Below are 21,023 nucleotides of genomic sequence, written 5' to 3' on the forward strand. Positions count from 1 at the left end.
GAGATACAGACTACGGAGAAACGTATCTGCCGCCATCAAGATCAGATACGTCTGCGCTACCGCCCCTGTCCAGCTATTGATGCTATTGCTAAACCTGATAAATCTATTGCTGAACGCGCTTTAGATCATTTAATAACAATGGGTTCCTTTCAGGACGAGACAGCGCCACTCCGCCCAGTTCCAGCTCCGGACAATACAACAGAGAAATCAGCAGCTCCGCCCCAGCATCGCAGTCGCCGCCAGCGCCGCCGCCGTTTCACGCCGTACCGGCGTATTTAGGAGGGGAGGGTGTTGTATGTCCGGCGCTCCCTTTCTCGCCCCGCCAGCCAGCTGCACGCGCGCCTGTGTATCATTCTGCTAGCTTCGACGCGCAGCCCTCAGTGCGCGTGCCTGACCATCGAGTGTACTATAAATAGGAGCTCCCTGCCTGCTCAATTGCCCACTTGCCCCGGTGTCCAGCTCCAGAATACACCCTAAGTCGAGCACGGAGGCTACTCCTCTTGAAAATGTGCTTCGACCAGGTGGACTGAATTTCTGGCAGTACGAGGTTTCACCTCTGGTCACCGCTTCCTTACCTGTTTCCGCTGCCTATGTTCCGTAATTCTTTTACAAGCCATTTTCATTCCCTAACTTATGCAAGCTCCCTTAGTTTCGCTAGGTGGAATTTCTTCAATCAATTGAACTTGCTTTTTAGGAATTCAGGCACTTCAACAAACAAGGACTCTCATGAACATTTATGTTAGTGTGCCAGATAGTTCTCGACTATCAACGTGTCAATTCACAAAGACTATCTTTTCAAGATAGAAGTGTATATAAAGACTGCAAACCTGTACATATTGTATAAAGACAGACTTTTCTCAAGATTCAAAATTCCCTTTTGCTTCAAAATAAATTTCAGTTATTTGTGTAAATATCATAAAGTGAAGCAAATAAAGTTGTGTTCTGTAAACTTCAACCTTGGTTACAACATGAGCAGTATTTTTTTTTTAATACTTCTGAAAGAAAAGCTTAAAATCGGGAATTTGTAAACCAGAGTCCCCGAAAGGACGCAGGAACCTCCCGCAGTCTGCGTCGCGAGTGAAAGCAAGAAAGTGTTAGCTTCCAAGTCATCTTCCATTAAACGGTGACAGCAGTTGCCTCACTTCACATCGGACGGTAAAATAATACAGGGTGTTTCAAAATGAATATCGGGGTTTTAAGGCTCTGTAGTGTTTATTACATCGAGCTTACATTTGTAAATAATACTTCAAGTGAAAGTGCAATTCAAACAGTTTGTCCCACAAGTGTTCAGTGTGGGCATCATTCATCACACGGCACAAATCGAGTCGATAGCCGTGTTCGTCCCACAACAGGTATGCAATATATAAAAAATAAAGGTCTGCTTTCAACAGCCACAATTATCCAAAGAATGCTCTCAGTACCAGGAGGTACACCTCTACGCCGCGCATTCAAAATTAGCGCCTAAAAGAACTCCTCTATCAATAAAAAGTGAAACCAATAATACAAGAAGTTAGAACTTTAACCAGAAGATGTCACCACCGAAATATTATGTAATTTCGCTATTGTGCAGTTGCCTAACCTGAGGGAATTTCTCCTTGTTTTGTTTGCCATTCATCAAGAAGTTTGGACATTTTTCCACACATGACACCACTAAAAACTGAGATCATGCACCCTGGTGCGAAATGAAAGACATTATATATATATATGCTAGGGGCTTTACGTCGCACCGACACAGATAGGTCTTATGGCGACGATGGGATAGGGAACGACTAGGAGTTGGAAGGAAGCGGCCGTGGCCTTAATTAAGGTACAGCCCCAGCATTTGCCTGGAGTGAAAATGGGAAACCACGGAAAACCATCTTCAGGGCTGCCGATAGTGGGATTCGAACCTACTATCTCCCGGATGCAAGCTCACAGCCGCGCGCCTCTACGCGCATGGCCAACTCGCCCGGTAAAAAGAAATTATAATTTAAAGAAGTTTTGTATTTCTAGGTTTTTGTAACTGATTGATGTTCATTTATTTTTGGGTTGGCAATTCTTCCTTTTCTTTCCGCCAGTTTTGAACCTAGCCAATCCCTAATTTTTGTAATTAATTTCCAACCAATCCCGTATTTTTTCTTCACATTGTATCTGCCAATAAAAATTAAGAGGGTGTGTCCTGATTCATCTGGAATGATCTCGAACCTTCCCTGAGGGTTTATAAACTGCGGCTTTTCACGTTTCTTGGCCAACTGATCGTCATCTTACTGAGCGTGTGTGTCAAAGCAGGAGGCGGGCGGCCTCTTTCATCGGTCAGCTGAACATCTACAAGGTAATGGCAACATAACCTTATTCTTTCTTGCTACATCCGCAGTTTAACCCGAGGGAAAGGTCCGACTCTTTAGTATGTAACAACTTTTCTAAAATGTAACTTTCTTCCGGCTAATGTAAAAACATTAAATATTTAACTGTAAATCGGGGATAGAGAGTGAATTACCCTCTCGAGCTCCCCTTCATCTTGGTTTGAGGTGACCACGTTTTTATAACTGTTTTTCATTCTGTAATGTGGTAAAATAATTCTATACGAGTCACCTCAGTAGTTTGGGAATAGCCCCTGTTTCATCGGCCTAGAGCCCCTTAGATTGTTTTAGTGTTCATATCTAGGAGTGTATGTATACGCCTCCATTCAGTTTGTGTTTCGGGCCATTTACTTAACCTGTTCTTTTCCGCAAAGGCCCCTATAGGTTGCGTACGAGATACCCCTGTTTCAAATTGTAAGTTGTGCCTTGAAAGGCTCGAGATTGATGTAATGTTGCCTTGAGTAGGCAGTAAGAAACTGAGAGCCGGTTAGCTCTTTCCCTAGTTTGTAATTGTAACGAGTGCCTCTGGAAGGCTAGATATTGTATTTTGGGAGTAAGTGCTCTATGAATTCAGGGATTTCTGCCCTAAACGAAATAATTCTTTTTCCATTTGTAAAAGTGTAAAAATAGGGGCTTAAAGCCCAAAAGTGTTAAGGTTCTGAATGTTGGATTTTTCCAAATCTTGTTTAATGATTGCTACTTGTATCTGTAATATTGTCATTAAAACAAAAACTGTTAAGTTTGAAGTTCTGAAAATATAACCTTCAGTTTAGTTTTAAATTAATTTTGATTTTGTAGTTAGACCCATTCAACCCCGGCACGTTCTTTTACCTCTTTCTGCTCCACGGGTATCCCCGGAACACTCTCAATTACTATGTATTAGATTCACAAGTACAATTCAGAACATTCATTTAAACAGCTCTAGTCGATCAGCTGACGGGCTTGGAAGGCTTCCTACAGTACGGCCTGTACATCACGAAGGCATTGATACTACTCAATTATTTAATTTCTCTTAACTATTAATGAATTAATTAATTTGTAAATATTGAAATGTTGCATGTATTGTATAAATACTGCATGCATGTGAGCTTTAGAACACATGATTTCATTGCAACCGAACTAGATGTATGCTAAAAACACTGGCCTAGTAGAACGGATTTTACGGTTTAATATTTTTCCAGAACTCCTTTTACGAGAAGCTTTGATCTGAATTGCGTTTTTGACCTGGATATTCGGGGCTTACCTGTTAAGTTGTCGAACGCTATGCAGACGTGGTCCTCCTATAATGAAAGAAAAGAATAAGGATTAGACCGAAAAAGGGGACAGTATTCAAAACATACGTTAGAACCTTATAATAAAGCATTCAGTATACGTAAGGACTCAGCAATTCTGATAGTTCTAACTGAAACTACTCTAAGTGTTTAACTTATTTTATTCAAAGTATAAGCAGTAAAGAAGTTTTGTAAAAATAATCAACGAACATGTCATACTGGACTAAAATATATTAATTCAAATATTTATTTCGGGTCACTGCGCTGTGCGCTGAAGGAGAATGCGTGATATTTCTTTTGATTGGTCTAGAGCAGAGGTGTTCACGCTCGGCATATCGCCCCGCGGGTGCTCAGCGCTGTAAGCGGGCGGGCAGCCAATGGCCGTGAAGGTTGGCGGAAGTTCTCCCAGTCAGTCTGGATCACCGCAGCGATACCCGGGTTTGAAATGGAGGCAAAAAATACTGAAAGACAGAGGACAGAAGTCCATGTCATTTTCAATTTACGTTGTAAGAAATAAGTTCCGCCTCTGTGGTGCAGTGGTTAGTGTGATTAGCTGCCACCCCCGGAGGCCCGGGTTCGATTCCAGGCTCTGCTACGAAATTTGAAAAGTGACACGAGGGCTATCCACTCAGCCTCGGGAGGTCAACTGAGTAGAGGTGGGTTCGATTTCCACCTCAGCCATCCTGGAAGTGGTTTTCCGTGGTTTCCCACTTCTCCAGGCAAATGCCGGGATGGTACCTAACTCAAGGCCACAGCCGTTTCCTTCCCTCTTCCTTGTCTATCCCTTCCAATCTTCCCATCCCCCCGCAAGGCCCCTGTTCAGCATAGCAGGCGAGGCCGCCTGGGCGAGGTAGTGGTCATCCTCCCCAGTTGTATCCACCGACCCAGAGTCTGACGCTCCAGGACACTGTCCTTGAGGCGGTAGAGGTGGTATCTCTCGCTGAGTCCGAGGGGTTCATTGCAGTTTATGTATGTTGACCGCATACAATTTTCACTTCTCCAGGCAAATGCCGGGATGGTACCTAACTCAAGGCCACAGCCGTTTCCTTCCCTCTTCTTTGTCTATCCCTTCCAATCACCCCATCCTCACCCCACCCTCCCACAAGGCCCCTGTTTAGCATAGCAGGTGATGCCACCTGTGAGATGTACTGGTTCCCCTTTCCCAGTTGTATCCCCTGACCCAAAGTCTAACGCTCCAGGACACTGCCCTTGAGGCGGTAGAGATGGGGATCCCTCGCTGAGCCCGAGGTAAAAGCCAACCCAGGAAGGTAAACAGATTAAGAAAGAAAGAAAGAAAGAAAGAAAGAAAGAAAGAAAGAAAGAAAGAAAGAATGAATGAATGAATGAATGAATGAAAAGAAAGAGAAGAAAGAAAGATTTATTATTATTACGACCCATACTAGGCCTTTTTGTTTTTGATGTTGTTTATGTTTCTTCTCCAAAAGTTTGATACATTATGTCGTTCAACTGCATCACCTTATGTCGCTGTTGCTCGCTTAGCACCACCCGGGTACACGTGCAGGGTAATCAATCCTGCGGACGCATTTTCCAACTAAATATTGAAGGCTTAAGTCGTCCCAAGTGTGAATATCTTAGAAAACAGCTGAATAATCTCGACATTGATATCGTCAACATTCAGGAGACGCACACTACAGATGAACAGGACTTTGATAGAAGAGGACGAATATTGAGCTATACCCTAGTCGACGCTATCTACCATCAGCAGTATGGAATTGTCACCTGCAAATCCAGTCTTACAGGAGTTCGGGTTGTTGAGTCAAGTGTAAAGGATCTCATTTTCTCAATAGTAATATAGGTTAATAACGTAACAGTTGTTAACGTGTATAAGCCTCCTAGCATCAGACGGCCGCCTAGCATTTTGCCAACCTTCAGCCATCCCTGCATTTACACTGGAGATTTTAACAGCCATCATACTTGCTGGCGATATGACACAGTTGATGAAGAGGGCGAGGCATTAACTCAGTGGGCCGAAATATCCGATCTGCACCTAGTTTTTGATGCGAAAGACAAGGGCACTTTCAATTCTGCTCGCTGGAGAAGAGACTACAACCCCGACCTAACATTTGTGTCCAAGGATTGCTTTGATCAACCTCTCAGTATTACACGTACAATATTGTCGAGTTTCCCAAACAGCCAGCATCGACCAGTCCTGTTGGAAGCAGATATGAAGATACCCCTGGTGACCTCAGTACCTTTACCCAGGTGGAATTTTAATCGTGCAAACTAGAATAAATTCTCTAAAGATCTTGATCAGAAGCTGTGTGGCACAACTCTAGAACCAACTGCTAGTAACTCTGATGACTTCCTCAGCTTAGTCATTTCAGCTGCCAAATCGAACATTTCGAGAGGTTTCATAAAATATTATGTGCCCGGTTGGAGTCCAGAAAGTGAGGCCCTGTATGAAGAATATCAAACAATAGGCAGCCATGAAGAAGGTTCACAGCTTCTACTACGGTCATTAGACAAGAACAGGAGAGAGAAGTGGGAAGCAACAGTGAAAGACATGGACTTTGCAAAATCGAGCAGGAAAGCTTGGAGAATCTTGAATCGACTTACTGGAAAACATTATTCTAAAAAGCAGTGCACTAACTTGAGCCCAGATGACATTGCAAATAGAATGGTTGAAGTCACCCGAGCCAAGAGAGATAAATGCCATACGAAAACTGTGAAACGTAAACTCACCGAGCTCAAACATGGAACAAAGAAGAATGAGGAACTGTCTAGGCCATTCTCTATTCAGGAAGTTGAAGCTGCTATCAACATGCTGAAAACCGGTAAGGCTGCTGGCCCTGATAATATCTACAACGAATTCCTTTGAAATATAGGTCCACAGAGCATAAAGTGGATCACTTCTCTTTTTACTTACATCCTTCAGACTAACAACCTGCCGAAGCAGTTCAAACGGTCAAAGGAGATCGCCCTTCTGAAACCTGGAAAGTCGGAGCTGAGACCTGAAAACTACCGCCCAATAGCACTTCTCAGTTGCATTTATAAACTCTTGGGACGAGTCCTCCTCACTAGGATAGCACCACTCTTTGAAGCTGTAATCCCTCCAGAACAAGCTGGTTTCAGAAGAATTCGCAGCTGCACTGATCAAGTTTTGTCTCTTACCACTGACATCGAAGTAGCCTTCCAAAAGAAGTTAAAATCAAAATCAAAATCAAAAATCAACAGCTGTCTTTATTGATCTGACAAGTGCATATGATACTGTCTGGCGACATGGACTAATTCTTAAAGTGCTGGAAGTAATTCCCTGCTTGGAAATTGCAAACCTAATTTCCAACATGCTCTGCGAGAGAGAGTTTGTAGTATTCCTAGGTGATTCTAAAAGTCGTAAAAGAAAATTAAATAACGGTCTGCCACAGGGATCAGTACTGGCCCCAGTTCTCTTCAACCTCTACATCCATGACTTACCATCACCCACAGTTACTAAGTTCAATCTATGCAGACGACATCGCACTCGTAGCTCAAAGCAGAGATTTTGAGGATGGAGAAGACATTCTTTCAGCAGACTTGGTCAAAATGGCAACATTTTTCAAGTCTTGGCGTTTGATCCCAAGTGCTTCTAAGACCGAGGTTCCATGTTTTCTTCTCAGAAACCGTCTCGCAAACTACGAGCCATCTGTTTTATTCCTTGGTGAAAAACTGAAGTACAACCCGTTCCCGAAATATCTAGGAGTCACACTGGACAGAACTCTGAGCTACATATAACACCTCACCAAGCCCTCTCACAAAATCGCTACAGGGAATAACATCCTGCACAAGCTTTGTGGCAGTTCCTGGGGAGCCTCGGCTGACTGCTTACGATTAACGGGTATCAGTCTTGTCTACTCTGCAGCGGAATACTGTGCCCCGGTATGGCTGGAAAGTACACATGTGCATAAAGCTGAATGATACCATGTGCTGCATAACTGGTACTGTAAAGTCAACACTCACCACTGGTTACCCGTACTTAGTCATATCCCACCACCCTACCTGAGGAGAAAGGAAGCTCTGCTGAGAGAAGCAGAGAAGATCTGGTCATCTCCCTCATTACCAGTTCACCAGGAATTTTGTTACCCATCGCCACGACGACTTCGATCTAGGAGACCAGCAAGTGTACTGGCTGGTCATCTCTTGAGGGATAATTTTAATCTCAACCAGAGCTGGCGGGATGAGTGGTCAATTTCAACATGTGGAACAAATGCTCATGACTTAAATCCAACCCAGAAAATGAAGGGATTCGACCTCCCAAGAAAACTATGGTGTCGCCTCATCAGGCTGAGAACTGGGCATGGACGCTGTAATTTCTTACGCTATAAGTGGGGTTGGATGGATTCTCCTATGTGTGAATGCAGTGAAGAGAAGCAGACCATGGACCATGTCATCCTGCACTGCCCTCTTCATGCCTACTCCGGAAGCCCCAGCGACCTGTTTCATCTTTCGTAAAGTGCTGTAGAGTGACTGAAACACTTGGACCTGAACTTATAAATTTGTAGTTATAATCACCGTACGATTAAATAAATAAATAAATAAATAAATAAATAAATAAATAAATAAATAAATAAATAAATAAATGTTTCTTTCTCTGGTAATCGACTTCACGATTCCTTCATGAATTTATGAGAAGTCACATGCCTGTGTTCAAACTTTTAATGCGGCATGTTAAACTGATATTATTCTACGAAAGCACGTGGCAATAACGTCAAGTACGATAAAGCTGAACAAAGTGGAGACAGAATGGGGTAGATCACAGAGTGCATTGAACGCTCGGAAGTTGCGCGTAAATCTCCCTACTTCTCGGTTACATATTGTTGTTCAGCTGAAACCGGCAGTGGCGCTGCGGCTGAAGACTCATGAAACCAATCGCTGACCATAACCTCTCTTATTATCTGTTCTATCAAAAGAGTACAATGGCTCTTTAGTTAAACCATTTAACCCAACTTGAAATGACATGACATCCATTAATGATAACTCCCTTGTTATCCTCCTATCGAAATGATGCACATGATAAAAAACTTTTTAGAAATTGATTTCCATTAAGGCTGGTAGTTGTCCATTAAGGTTGATCATGTACATTTTGTGGGAGGGTAAAAATCACTGTTTCGACTTCCGATAAACCCCCAAACCAATCCCCGATTTAGAAATAATATTGACCCTAATACCTATCCAAGGACAAATATATAGAGTAGTTTCCGGTTATAGTTGGGGACAAATCATGACGACCTCGCCTCACACCACTACTTTACAGGGGCAGCTCGGTGTCTATTAGCGACTTATAGGATTTACTACCTCTACTGCAGCCAGAGTTGCCAAATCGGCTACTACACTCTACACGAAGAAAGGGTAAACACTACAAACAGTGAGGAATAAAGTGGTTTGGCAGCTTCTCCAAAAGCAAACAAGGATCACTTAAGCAGGCCATACACTATCCAACCCGGTCCGACGAACCAGGCCGAACAAGGTTTGCTCGAGGTTGGGGCACACAAATGTTCGGTCAGCGAATCTCCATACACTATCGAACATGGTTTGCCGCTCAAGGCCCCAACCTCGTACGTCAGATGTTTGTTCAACAAAAGTCTGGTGCGTCGCATTCCCACATACTGTCATACCAGTATCGAACCAACCTTTGTAGAGTCACATACATGTTATCACTTTGTCTGTTTTAATTTGTGAGTTTATTTATTATTTGGCGTATGATGAATAATGACAACCTATAAACTATTTACACAACCAGTGAAAGATGAGTACAAAGTAAATACAAATTATCATATCTATACAGTCAAAGAAAGCAATTGACAAAGTTTGAAAGTACAAGAAGAAAACACAATATATTTACATCGCTATCCACCTATCAACTCTGACAGTTCATATATACACACTGAGTGCGAGTGATGTACATCTCACTAAATGTGAATGTCCAAACCCGCCACCCACTTCACTGCTTCGGGTGTTGCTGAGTTGAGGTCTTCCATGGTGCCAGTGAAAGCACGAAGTGGACATTCCTGCACTACATGTTTCATTGTTTGTCGAACCTCCCCACAATCACAGTATGGAGAAACTGACCAGTAGATGCTGTTCTACCTACTCCACATCTCATACGGTTTAGTCTACTCCAGGTGCAACGTGGCAGATCAAAGACTGCCAGCTTTGTGGATGGGTTATTAATATCCACTATTGCCCGAGGTGGGGATAAAGACCACTCTGTTAACCATTTAGAGGTGGGGTTGAATTCGCTAGATGTTATCTTCACGGCTGTCTTCCAAGCAGGCTGGCGAGACTTTATACTTTATTACTTTATGAGTAATAAATTGTATTGATTGCTACTGGTTTGTGAAGTGAAATAATGGACGCGAAGAAACGTTTGGCTACCGCAATATTACTGTTGGATGAAGCTGGAGTATTTGTTCCAAAGGAAAAAAAAAGGAAACCTCGAAAGTGCTGGGTTAAAAGTTGGCTACAAAAAAGAAATGAATACTCACATATGAACTTAATATTAGAACTAAGAGAAAACAACCCGTATGACTTTTCAAGATTTATTTACGAATGACAGAAGATGAATATAAGTACCTAATTGGACTAGAGACACCTTTGATCAAAAAAAAAAGATACAGTATTAAGAGAAGGTATACCAGTGGATGATAGGCATGCTGCAACCTTGCGTTTCTTGGCAGCTGGAAGGAGTTTCGAAGACTTAAAATTTTCTGAAATAATATCGGCTCAATCACTTGGTAAAATCATCCCCGAAACTTGCCGATCCATTTACCAAGTGTTGAAACAGACATGCTTAAAGGTAAGTCAGTTGTTTAAACCATGTACAGACAAAAACTTAAAGTTACAAAACGCTGTTTAAAACTGATCAACTCGTTTTAATACTAATAAACCAAAAAAGTCGTATTGCATAATAATAAACATTACATTTTTCTAATGTACATGTATCTTTCAAAAAACATCGTAATTTGTAATGCAAGACTGCATAATTAATTTTTAGGAAATTTGATACTGAAGGTTAAAAATATTATCAATTTATCATTATGATAATTGAAATAATAATAATAATAAGCACTTTTTCTGCAAACTTCGATAATTTATTATACACTTGAGTGATACAGTATTTTTGAACACAGATTAACTCTTTAATATTAATAAAAATGAAAAACAGTAATTTATTTGTAGCAGACTTCTGTAGAAACATTTGACATGGACATTGAATGTTCTTCTTGATAATTTATTGGGTTGATGTAACGGCTGTCATTGTTGACTGTGCTACAACTACTACGTCCTGATGGTGTTGTAATCCAAGTGTAATTAGAACTAGCACTGTTCAATATAGTGGTAGTTTCATCCAGTTTCTCAAGTAACCCCATATACATAACATCATGGATAAGTTTCTCTGCGTGGATTCCCTGAATTTTCGTCATCTTTCGTAGCTTAGCTGATACTGAATTTCCAACTACATCGTATTCATCTTCATTCTGTTGAAGGGCTGTAATCGTTGTATTTATTAAATTTTCCCTTTGACTTTCAATTTCAGTTTTTTTAGAACGAGGCTTTTTCACTACCATAATTTCTTGTGTTAGATTACGTTTGATTGAAGAAGTTGGGTTAGTGCCTATGATCTGAAAAAAAAAACAGATTAGGTAGACTCGACTTTACTGGTGTACCAAAAAATACTTGTTGGCCTAAAATGTAGATACTTCATGCTACCAATAGAGTTGGGTGCGTTTTTGTTTGTGTGTACGTGAATGTATTTGTGTCCTAACTAAAACATGGGGAAAGCTATTAAAATGCTGATTTAATTTCTCACCTATAGACTACTAGGCCTATAGAAAAAGTTACGTATGCGGAAAAAATCTATTTCGAGATTTGTGAAAATATCTGTTTTAGGTCTCACGAGCAAAAAAAAAACTGTTTTCACAAAATACCTGATTGTATGTATAATATGAATATCTGTCTGTGTATGTATACCAAGCTAGCGCAAAAAACTACTGAACTGGTTTTCTCCAAATTCTCACAACACTCGTTTTTTCTATTGTGTAGTTTACTGATTGGCTATACATACTGTACTTGACCTCAGACAGTATACACATTCATTCACAGCACATGTACCGATATAAGTTTTCTTAAACAGCACACGTTTTCGGGCTCATGGGACATTAAAAAATAGATTTTTTCCAACATAAAAGCATAAGTCATTTTTTTTTACAATTGCAATGTTTTCTCCTGTCTTATTATGAAAAGAGGAGAAAGTAAGAGTAGAAAACATGGTTCTAAGTTGACCAACTGTTGTAACGAGTTTCCACATATTTTATTTTGTAAATGAATATATCTAATATGTTACACATTATAACAATTTATACAGTGTATTGTTGATTCGAGATAAATTATCAGTTTGTCTCATTATTATTGATGTCAGTTTCCAACATCACCAAAAGAATGGCTGGACATTGCTTTGGAATTTCATGAAATGTGGAACTTCCCAAACTGTGGAGGAGCTGTTGATGGGAAACGTGTTGCTATTGTTTGTCGCAATAACAGCGGATCATTATCTTATAATTATAAGGGGTTCTACAGTGGTGTTCTCTTAGGATTAGCAGACGCTAGATACAAATTTTTGATGGCCGATGTTGGTGTTAACGGAAGAATATCCGACGGCGGTGTCATTGAAATGACAGACTTTTTTCAAGATTGAAAGACTATGAGCTGAATTTACCAACTCAAGCCAAACCGTGGCTGGGATAAACTTTACGTTTTTAGGGGTTTCGGCTTTTAGCCTGAGGCCAGAAGTCCAAAAACCGTTTCCTCAGAAAGGGATTTCACACGACCAGCTAGTATACAATTACAGACTGTCGAGGGCTAGGCGTGTAGTAGAGAACGCCTTTGGAATTTTGGCTTCTCGTTTCCGTATTTTCCATACAACCATTAACATGAGTCCTGAGAAAGTAGAAGATGTAGTGTTAGCTTGCATAGTGCTGCACAACTTCTTACGCATTTCTCTTACATGATCCTTGTTTTACGCCGTAACGGCACATTACCAGTACTTCAGTGGATAGAGAAGACACAGAAAACGGTTGTATCATAGACGGTGAATGGAGAGGAGACGCTCCATCACAAAATACCTATGCAAATATACAAGGACTTTCTGCCAGAAAACTAACAGAAGCAGGAAAGAAATCAAGACAAAACTATTTGGAGTACTTTTGTGGAATTGAATCGGTTGATTGGCAAGATAAAATGGTCCTCTATAATTACTGTACTTGAAGCAAAACGCTTACGATATATATGTAGTGAGTGCATAACAAACTATAATAAAATTATTGTTTGATGTATAGTGTATTTTCAGTGTTAATAAATTTGCTTATAGATGAGCTTAGTGCATTGATTCCATTCCTTAACCAAATCACAATATACTTATACAACATGCCGGGAATCGAACCCAAGTCTTGGCATCTATACTGCCAGACTCTTCTGACCTCGATATCCGGCAGCTTGAAACCAACTCTTCCACCACAACAATGAATTTTACAATTCCTGAATTATTTCCGGATTGTTCCCTTCGAGAACACTTAATCTGGAAATACTGTAATTTGATTCATTGTATTTTCTATTTTTGTTTTTTCACTAATTTTTCAATTAATTAAAAACTTAATTTGATTCTAGTTAATTTAGATTAAATAATAATACCAATAATTAAAATTAAAAGTTTCCTGGCTCTGACACCAACTTTTTCACTTATTTTTCATTAAATAATTATAAATATGACGTATAATGTGACACTTACCTCTTCAGTTGCGTTGAAGATTTAGTCAATCAATCAATCAATCAATCAATCAATCAATCAATCAATCAATCAATCAATCAATCAATCAATCAATCAATCAATCAATCAATCAATCAATCAATCAATCAATACTGATCTGCATTTAGGGCAGTCGCCCAGGTGGCAGATTTCCTATCTGTTGCTTTCCTAGCCTTTTCCTAAATGATTTCAAAGAAATTGGAAATTTATTGAACATCTCCCTTGGTAAGTTATTCCAATACCTAACTCCCCTTCCTATAAATGAATATTTGCCCCAGTTTGTCCTCTTGAATTCCAACTTTATCTTCATATTGTGATTTTTCCTACTTCTGATTCATCCTCTTCCTGTGGCTCCATCTCTTCATTTGCATCTAAAGACGTACTAGTAGACGACAAAGATGATTTGCTTGCCTTAGGTAATTCGTGCATAGTTGTAAATTCCAACAGCTCAAAATACCATAATTTAGGGTTATACATATTTTCTGTACCTGTCCCACTTGTCTTGGAAAATTGTACTTTGGCAAGTTCTCTTCTGAAGCAGCTCCGAATGTTTTCTATTATTTTCTTTACAAAACCCAAAGTAGCCTCAGGAATTGTATTTTTTGTGAATTCTAGTAGCTCTTGCATAGCCAAATCCCTCTTTTGCTTGTTATGGTACTCCTTTGACGATATCTGCCATAAACAGGGAGCGTTTCTGTAGGTTTCTATAAAATCTCTCAAAAACGCAGGGCTCATAAATTTAAACACCATCGTCTTATCTGCATCTCCAGCCTTCATTTTCTTCGATTGTTTTGAGAAAATATTATCTGGTGGCGTTTCTTCATTCACTTCCTCGTGCATAATTTAGTGTTAACAAAAACCACGAAATAAATGTAAACACAGACCACAGTCCACTGTGAGATCAACAACTGAAGTGTCTGCCGCGCACCTCAGGTCCGGCTCAAATCAGTTTGATGCGCACACACACTGTCCGACTTGGTGCCCGAACATGAAATGTTGCTCCCAGGTTGGCGCGTGTTTACGGCCGGGGTGGAAAACCTGAGGTCCGTCCAACCCGGTACGGTGCGGTTCGCTCGCCACCACACACTATCGAACCGTTGTCCAACCCGGTCTGCCATCCGACCAAGTTGGAAGAACTGACGTACCGGGTTGGATAGTGTATGGGGGAGCTTTAGAACTCGTTAACTCAGCAGGGTGCACGGTGTGATTGACCACTGGCATCCAGCTCGCTTCTAGGAACTGAGGCCGTCATGTTTTGTCACCAACTATATAGAACTCAACAAATGGACGAACAGACAAATCGAAAAGAAAGTCTTGGACTGAAAACAGGTCCGTTAATATCTCTTATTAATCCTCGTTTCGAAATGAAGCACATGATAAAGGTTTTAAAACATGATATCCAATAACGCAGGTAGATTTCCATAAAGTTTGGTTGTGCATATTTTTGCGAGTGCAAAATCACGGTTTCGGTTTGATGTAAACCTCTAGTCATTGCAGGGATTTAGAAACAATATTGTCCCTAAAACCTACCCAAGGACAGATGGATTCTAAATATGAAGTTTGGTAGAGACATACCCAGTAGTTTTCAAGTTATAAGAACTCAAACAAAGACACCAAACCTAAAATATATGCAGATGGTCATTATTATACCTGAAACGGATAACTGAACGAAAATTTCGCTAAAATAGCCACATTACAGACACAAGGTCGTTACGATGGTATTTATAGATACGTCTCTCACTCATTGACATCCGACAACGGTTAACATCGTGTTTCAGATGAGCGCCAGCCATAAGACAGCCTGCACGGTTGCTACGTTACACTTCTGTCACACATTGCTTTACACAAGTTTCCGGATGGCCTCTCCCCCCTCCTACTTCCAGAACATATTTATGTCGAAATGGAACAGCAAAATTTATCGTACCAGTGATAAATAAAGTATTTAAAGCACAGTGGAAATCTACTCGTACTAACTGAACAGGAGCGCACATTCTGCAGATCTGTACATTTTTTCAACATAATGGATCTGTTTGGAGAAAATACAGATAAAAATAACAAAGTGATAAAATTATCAAATACAAGGTTAACTAAAAGTCTACTTTATATAGGTGTATGTCAGAGTGGGTGTTCCCTCCTGCCCTCCGTCGCGGATGACCTGCCATCTCGGGCATCCGCTCTTATTCCATCCTTGCAGTTCTTCCGTACGTGACCGTCTTGAGCTTACGCAGGCCCCCTCCTCATCTTTCACTCCCTCCCACTGCTTACTACCTGACTCAACACCTGCTACGCTGATTCAGGCAGCTGAGCACTGACCGAGGACACCCACTCTGACATACAGTCTTGTACTCTACTGCTGCTGTGTCTCCTCACTATCTTCACTTTCTATTTACAACCAGACTCTACGACAAGAAGAATATATATCGCAGTAACTACCTATTTCTACATCCTCGCTGTTACTTTTAAATTCTACTTCCTTTAACCTCTTTATACAACCTTTTCGAACTGCATCTAAAAACGTACTTATATTCCCTGAATTTTTTCCCACTCTTTCACTATCCATTCTATAATCTTCTGTTCGTTATCCGGCTGTTTCATGACTTTCAATTGAACCTCACTCATGCATTTCGCTCTCTCCATTCGAGTGCCCTTGGACACATTAATAAGTGAAAATCCTCTCTTGTTTCACCGCACAATATACACAACAAACTGTCTTTTATCCTTGTCCATCTCTTATTCATATATATACCCGTCATCCACCAAATTAGTCCTCTTCTCTCAAACCTATTCACATTTCCTACCCTTATATTAACTACACAGTTTAAAAAAAATGGGAACATGTTTTGTAACGTCTGGTATGTGAATGTTAATGTGATAGATGGGGTTCAATGGTCGTACAGCATACCCTGAGACCTTAGATACTCAAGGTATCTCAAATCGATGTTATACTCCATCTGTAGGCATAGCCATGCAATTAAACTGTTAGGTGACCCCTCAAAACAAAGTGAATAGCGGTGCGTCCATGTGTCGTTGTGAGGTACACAGACTACTGCGGTCATTTGAGCACGTTGTACGTGAACCAGCACATCCCATGAGACATCATAACGAGGTGCAAGTCACAAGGGCCGTCACTTTGATCCATGAAGGATGGACTTTTCGTCGTGTTGCTGTGGGTCTCGATGTATCTCTGACAGTTATTAAACGCTTGTGGAATCGCTACAATGAGACAAGCTAGTTCACAAGGAGGGGTGGACAAGGTCCTGGACGCATGACAATCCCAAAGGATGACCGATATCAGTAGTATAATTGGACAGTTCGGCCGCCACCTCCACCTCAGGCTCCCAGAGGCCACCTCCACCTCCACCTCAGCCAGAGGCCTCCCAGTGGCCACCTCCACCTCCACCTCAGCCAGAGGCCTCCCAGATGCCTCCTCCACCTCCACCTCAGCCAGAGGCCTCCCAGAGGTCTCCTCCACCTCCCGCGGGAAATTTGAATTTGTAAACAAAGCCACGTGCTTTTTGACAGCTGTCATCGACAACAACGCATCGCTAACCTCAGTACTGCCATCTTGACGGGCCTAAACCTCAGTAGTGCCAACTTAACCTAACTAGCGCGAGGTAAACAAAGCCACGTGCTTTTTGACAGCCACGTGCTTTTTGACAGATTTGTAAACAAAGCCACGTGCTTTTTGACAGCTCTCATCAACAACAACGCATCGCAAACCTCAGTACTACCATCTTGACGGGCCTAAACCTTAGTGGTACCAACTTAACCTAACTAGCATGAGGTAAACAAAGCCACGTGTTTTTTGACAGCCACGTGCTTTTTGACAGATTTGTAAACAAAGCCACGTGCTTTTTGACAGACAACAACGCATCGCTAACCTCAGTACTACCATCTTGACGGGCCTAAACCTCAGTAGTACCAACTTAACCTAACTAGCGCGAGATAAACAAAGCCACGTGCTTTTTTGACAGCTGTCATCCGCCATCTTTAAACTACAGAGCACCGTGCTGCCCTCTTTCGTCACCTGTCATCGGCAGTGCTGCCATCTTGACGGGCCTAAACCTTAGTGCTACCAACTTAACCTCACTAGCTCGAGATAAACAAATCCACGTGCTTTTTTGATAGCTGTCATCCGCCATCTTTAATCTATAGAGTACAGTGCTGCCCTCTTTAGCTACTTACCTTTGAAATGTGGTGGCGAATAATTTGAAAAATGCTTTTCGACAAGCAGCCATCTTTAATCCAGAGAGAACAGTGCTGCCCTCTATGTGGTGGCGGCAAATTGAAAAATTCCACATGCTCTTGTTTGAAAACAAACTCACGTGCTTTTTTGACAGCTGTCATCTGCCATCTTTGAGCACAGTGCTACCCTCTTTAGTTTGAAATGTGGTGGCGGTAAATTCCACGTGCTCTTGTTTGGAAACAAAGCCACGTGCAGCTGTCATCCGCCATCTTTAATCAACAGAGCACTGTGCTACTATCATGCGGGCAATTTCATCACCTGTCATCCGCCATCTTTAATCCACAGAACACCGTGCTGCCCTCTTTATGGCTACTACCTTAAGCACGTAGTAGCGGACAATTTGAAAAGTTCTGTTAGCTATCATCCGCCATCTTTAATCAAGAGAGCACCGTGCTGCCATCTTTAGCTAGATACCTTTGAAATGTGGTGGCGGCAAATTGAAAAATTCCACGTGCTCTTGTTTGGAAACAAACTCACGTGCTTTTTCGACAGCTACCATCCGCCATCTTTAATCAACAGAGCATAGTGCTGCCCTCTTTAGTTTGAAATGTGATGGCGGCAAATTCCACGTGCTCTTGTTTGGTAAACATAGCCATGTGCTTTTTTGACAGCTGTCATCCGCCATCTTTAATACAGAGAGCACCGTGCTGCCCTCTTTATCGTAGTAGATGTAAATTCGTCACCTGTCATCCGCAGTGCTGCCATCTTTAGCTAGATACCTTTGAAATGTGGTGGCGGATAATTTAAAAAGAAAAATTCTACAGCAGCCCTCTCTCGACGCTAATTGCATAAGATGGCGGCTATACATGACTCCTTAAGGGTGCTTACGCAAGATGGCTGCTATACACAGGTTCTTATGAGACGCCCTTGGGATGCTTGCGCAAGATGGCAGTTATACATGGCTCCTTATGAGATACCCTAGGGATGCTTGCGCAAGATAGCGGCTGATCTTATGGGACGGCTTAAGGGTCCTTGGACAAGATGGCTTGAGACGCCCTAAGGATGCTTGCGCAAGATGGCGGACACAAGATGGCAGCTATACATAACTCCTTATGAGACGCTTTAAGGGTGCTTGCGCAAGATAGTTGCTACTCTTAGCTTAGAGGCTAACGTGTCATGCTAGTTCGATTCATTAAATTTGGGGCTTAAATGCAAAATGTTAAATATATCGAAAACGGTGCACCGTAGAGCAAAACGGACAAAATGTTTCTGCCTAATACCTCGGTTCGCAGTATGAGGAACAAGAAAAACATAGTCTAATGATGAGATCAACGGTTCGGTTCCTACTTAGGCCCTTTGGCATTCACTCTGTTTTAGCTTGTATTGAAGCGAGTCTTCGTAACATGATCAGGTTTAGCTATGGTAGAGAGTATAACGTGCCGTGCAGGTTCGATTCATTAAATTTGGGGCTTAAATGCAAAATGTTAAATATCTCGAAAACGATGCATCGTAGAGCAAAACGGACAAAATTTTTCCGCCTAATACGTAGGTTCGTAGTATCAGGAACAAGAAAAAACATAGTCTAATGATGAGATCAACGGTTCGATTCCTACTTAAGCCCTTTGGCATTCGCAGCTATCTATTTCCACAAGATGGTGGCTGCTCTTATGAGAAACAAGATGCCTTGAGACGTCCTAGGGATGCTTACGCAAGATGGCAGACACAAAATGGTGACTATACATAGCTCCTTATGAGACGGCCTAGGGGTGCTCGCACAAGATGGCGGCTACTCTTATGAAGAAAGCTAGCTTAGAGGCTACTGCGCAAGATAACAGCTGCTGTTATGCATGTGGTGGAGGGCAATTTGAAATTCTATGTGCTTAATCAACAGAGCACCCTGCTGCCCTCTTTAGCTGAAATGTGGTGGTGGATAATTTGAAAAATTCTTTTGACAGCTATCATCTTTAAAAACAATGGCGACTATACATAGGCTGTTAAGGCCTTATCATTCTCCTCCTCCCCCTTCTCTACCTCCTCCTCCGCCTCTTATGTCAAGGCATAGCTTTATATCGAACAAGTTTAAACCTGCATCGCGAAGGCAAGCGTGTGCAGCGATAACATTATTGTGCATGTTTAGACTTTCGAAACATAAGAAGAGTAGAATCAAACGCTGTACTCGATACGACATGTGATCAGAACATTGATTGATGCGTTCAGAAAACAAAATAAGTGATCAAGACTAGAATCGAACGATGTACTCAATACATCATGTGTTTAGAATATGTCAGGGGATACGCTTGTTCTAAGAAGATCAGATTGAAACATAACAAGACTAGAATAGAACACTAATCGATGTTGTTAACTTCAACATGTGATCAGAACATTGATTGATGTGTTCAGAACACAAAATAAGTGATCATGACTAGAATCGAACACTGTACTCGATACAACATGTGATCAGAACATTGATCGACGTGTTCAGAACACGAAATAAGTGATCAAGACTAGAATCGAACACTGTACTCAATACAACATGTGTTTAGAACATGTTAGGGGGTACCCTTGTTATAAGAAGATCAGAATGAAACATAACAAGACTAGAATCGAACACTGTAATCGATGTTGTTAACCTCAACATATGATCAGAACATTGTTTGATGTGTTCAGAGCAAAAGTACAATTTTGATGATTTGCTTAGTGTAAAATCAAAAACTATGGAAACACACTGTGCACATATCGCGTAGCTAACTCGCTCAGTAAGCAATATCGCAAAACTACAACTTCAATGATTTGCATAGTGTAAAAATCAAAAACACACTGTACCCATACTGCGCAGCTAACTCGCTCGGTAAACGATATAGCCAAAGTATAACTTCAAATTATTTACCTTCCATCATTCGTCTTGTGTGTAAAAATCAGTCGAACAAGTTATCGCATAAACATGGCTGAAAAAAAATCGTGATAGGGTATGGAACCCAGGGGTTACATCTTATCAGAAGGGCAAAAAGGATGAAAGGACTCTTCCTCCTCCTTACCGCACATTCCTTGAAGGGCTAATTGGCTGAAGGGCTAATGGGCTAAAGGGCTAATGGGCTAAAGGGCTAAAGGAGCAACAACCTCGTCGATCGCTATCAACAAGAACGCTTGTACTTTGTTAAGTGTAGAAAATTAATCTTTATTTGTAAATGGTTTCATGTTCAGAACAAGGAATGGAAAATCCCCGAGGTGCGATGAGTTACGTTTTTCGAACTAGTGTTTGGAACACTGAACTTTTCAAGATGATAGCAGAGAGTTTAGCAATGTTCTGTTGTTGGATTTTAAATTCCGCGCTACAACATGCATAAGGTGGCAGCCTTGAGGTTTACCGCCGTAAAGATGGCAAGAGTGAGGTTAACAATGTTCTGCTGTTAGATTTTAAATTCCGCGCT

At 41.3% G+C, this 21,023-nt stretch overlaps 1 protein-coding gene across 7 annotated transcripts in view; it reads right to left on the reverse strand.

Moving 5' to 3' along the window:
* The window catches only part of LOC136881088 (uncharacterized), a 525,856-nt gene that overhangs the window by 197,210 nt on the left and 307,623 nt on the right, over positions 1-21,023 (reverse strand). For all 7 annotated transcript variants that reach the window (XM_068229307.1, XM_068229305.1, XM_068229302.1 and 4 more), the window contains exon 3: positions 3,583-3,619. In XM_068229307.1, the coding sequence (XP_068085408.1) occupies positions 3,583-3,619 (37 nt within the window). The remainder of the gene's footprint in view (positions 1-3,582; positions 3,620-21,023) is intronic.

This window comes from Anabrus simplex, chromosome 9, assembly GCF_040414725.1.
Source record: "Anabrus simplex isolate iqAnaSimp1 chromosome 9, ASM4041472v1, whole genome shotgun sequence".
Taxonomy (NCBI): Eukaryota; Metazoa; Arthropoda; class Insecta; order Orthoptera; family Tettigoniidae; genus Anabrus; species Anabrus simplex.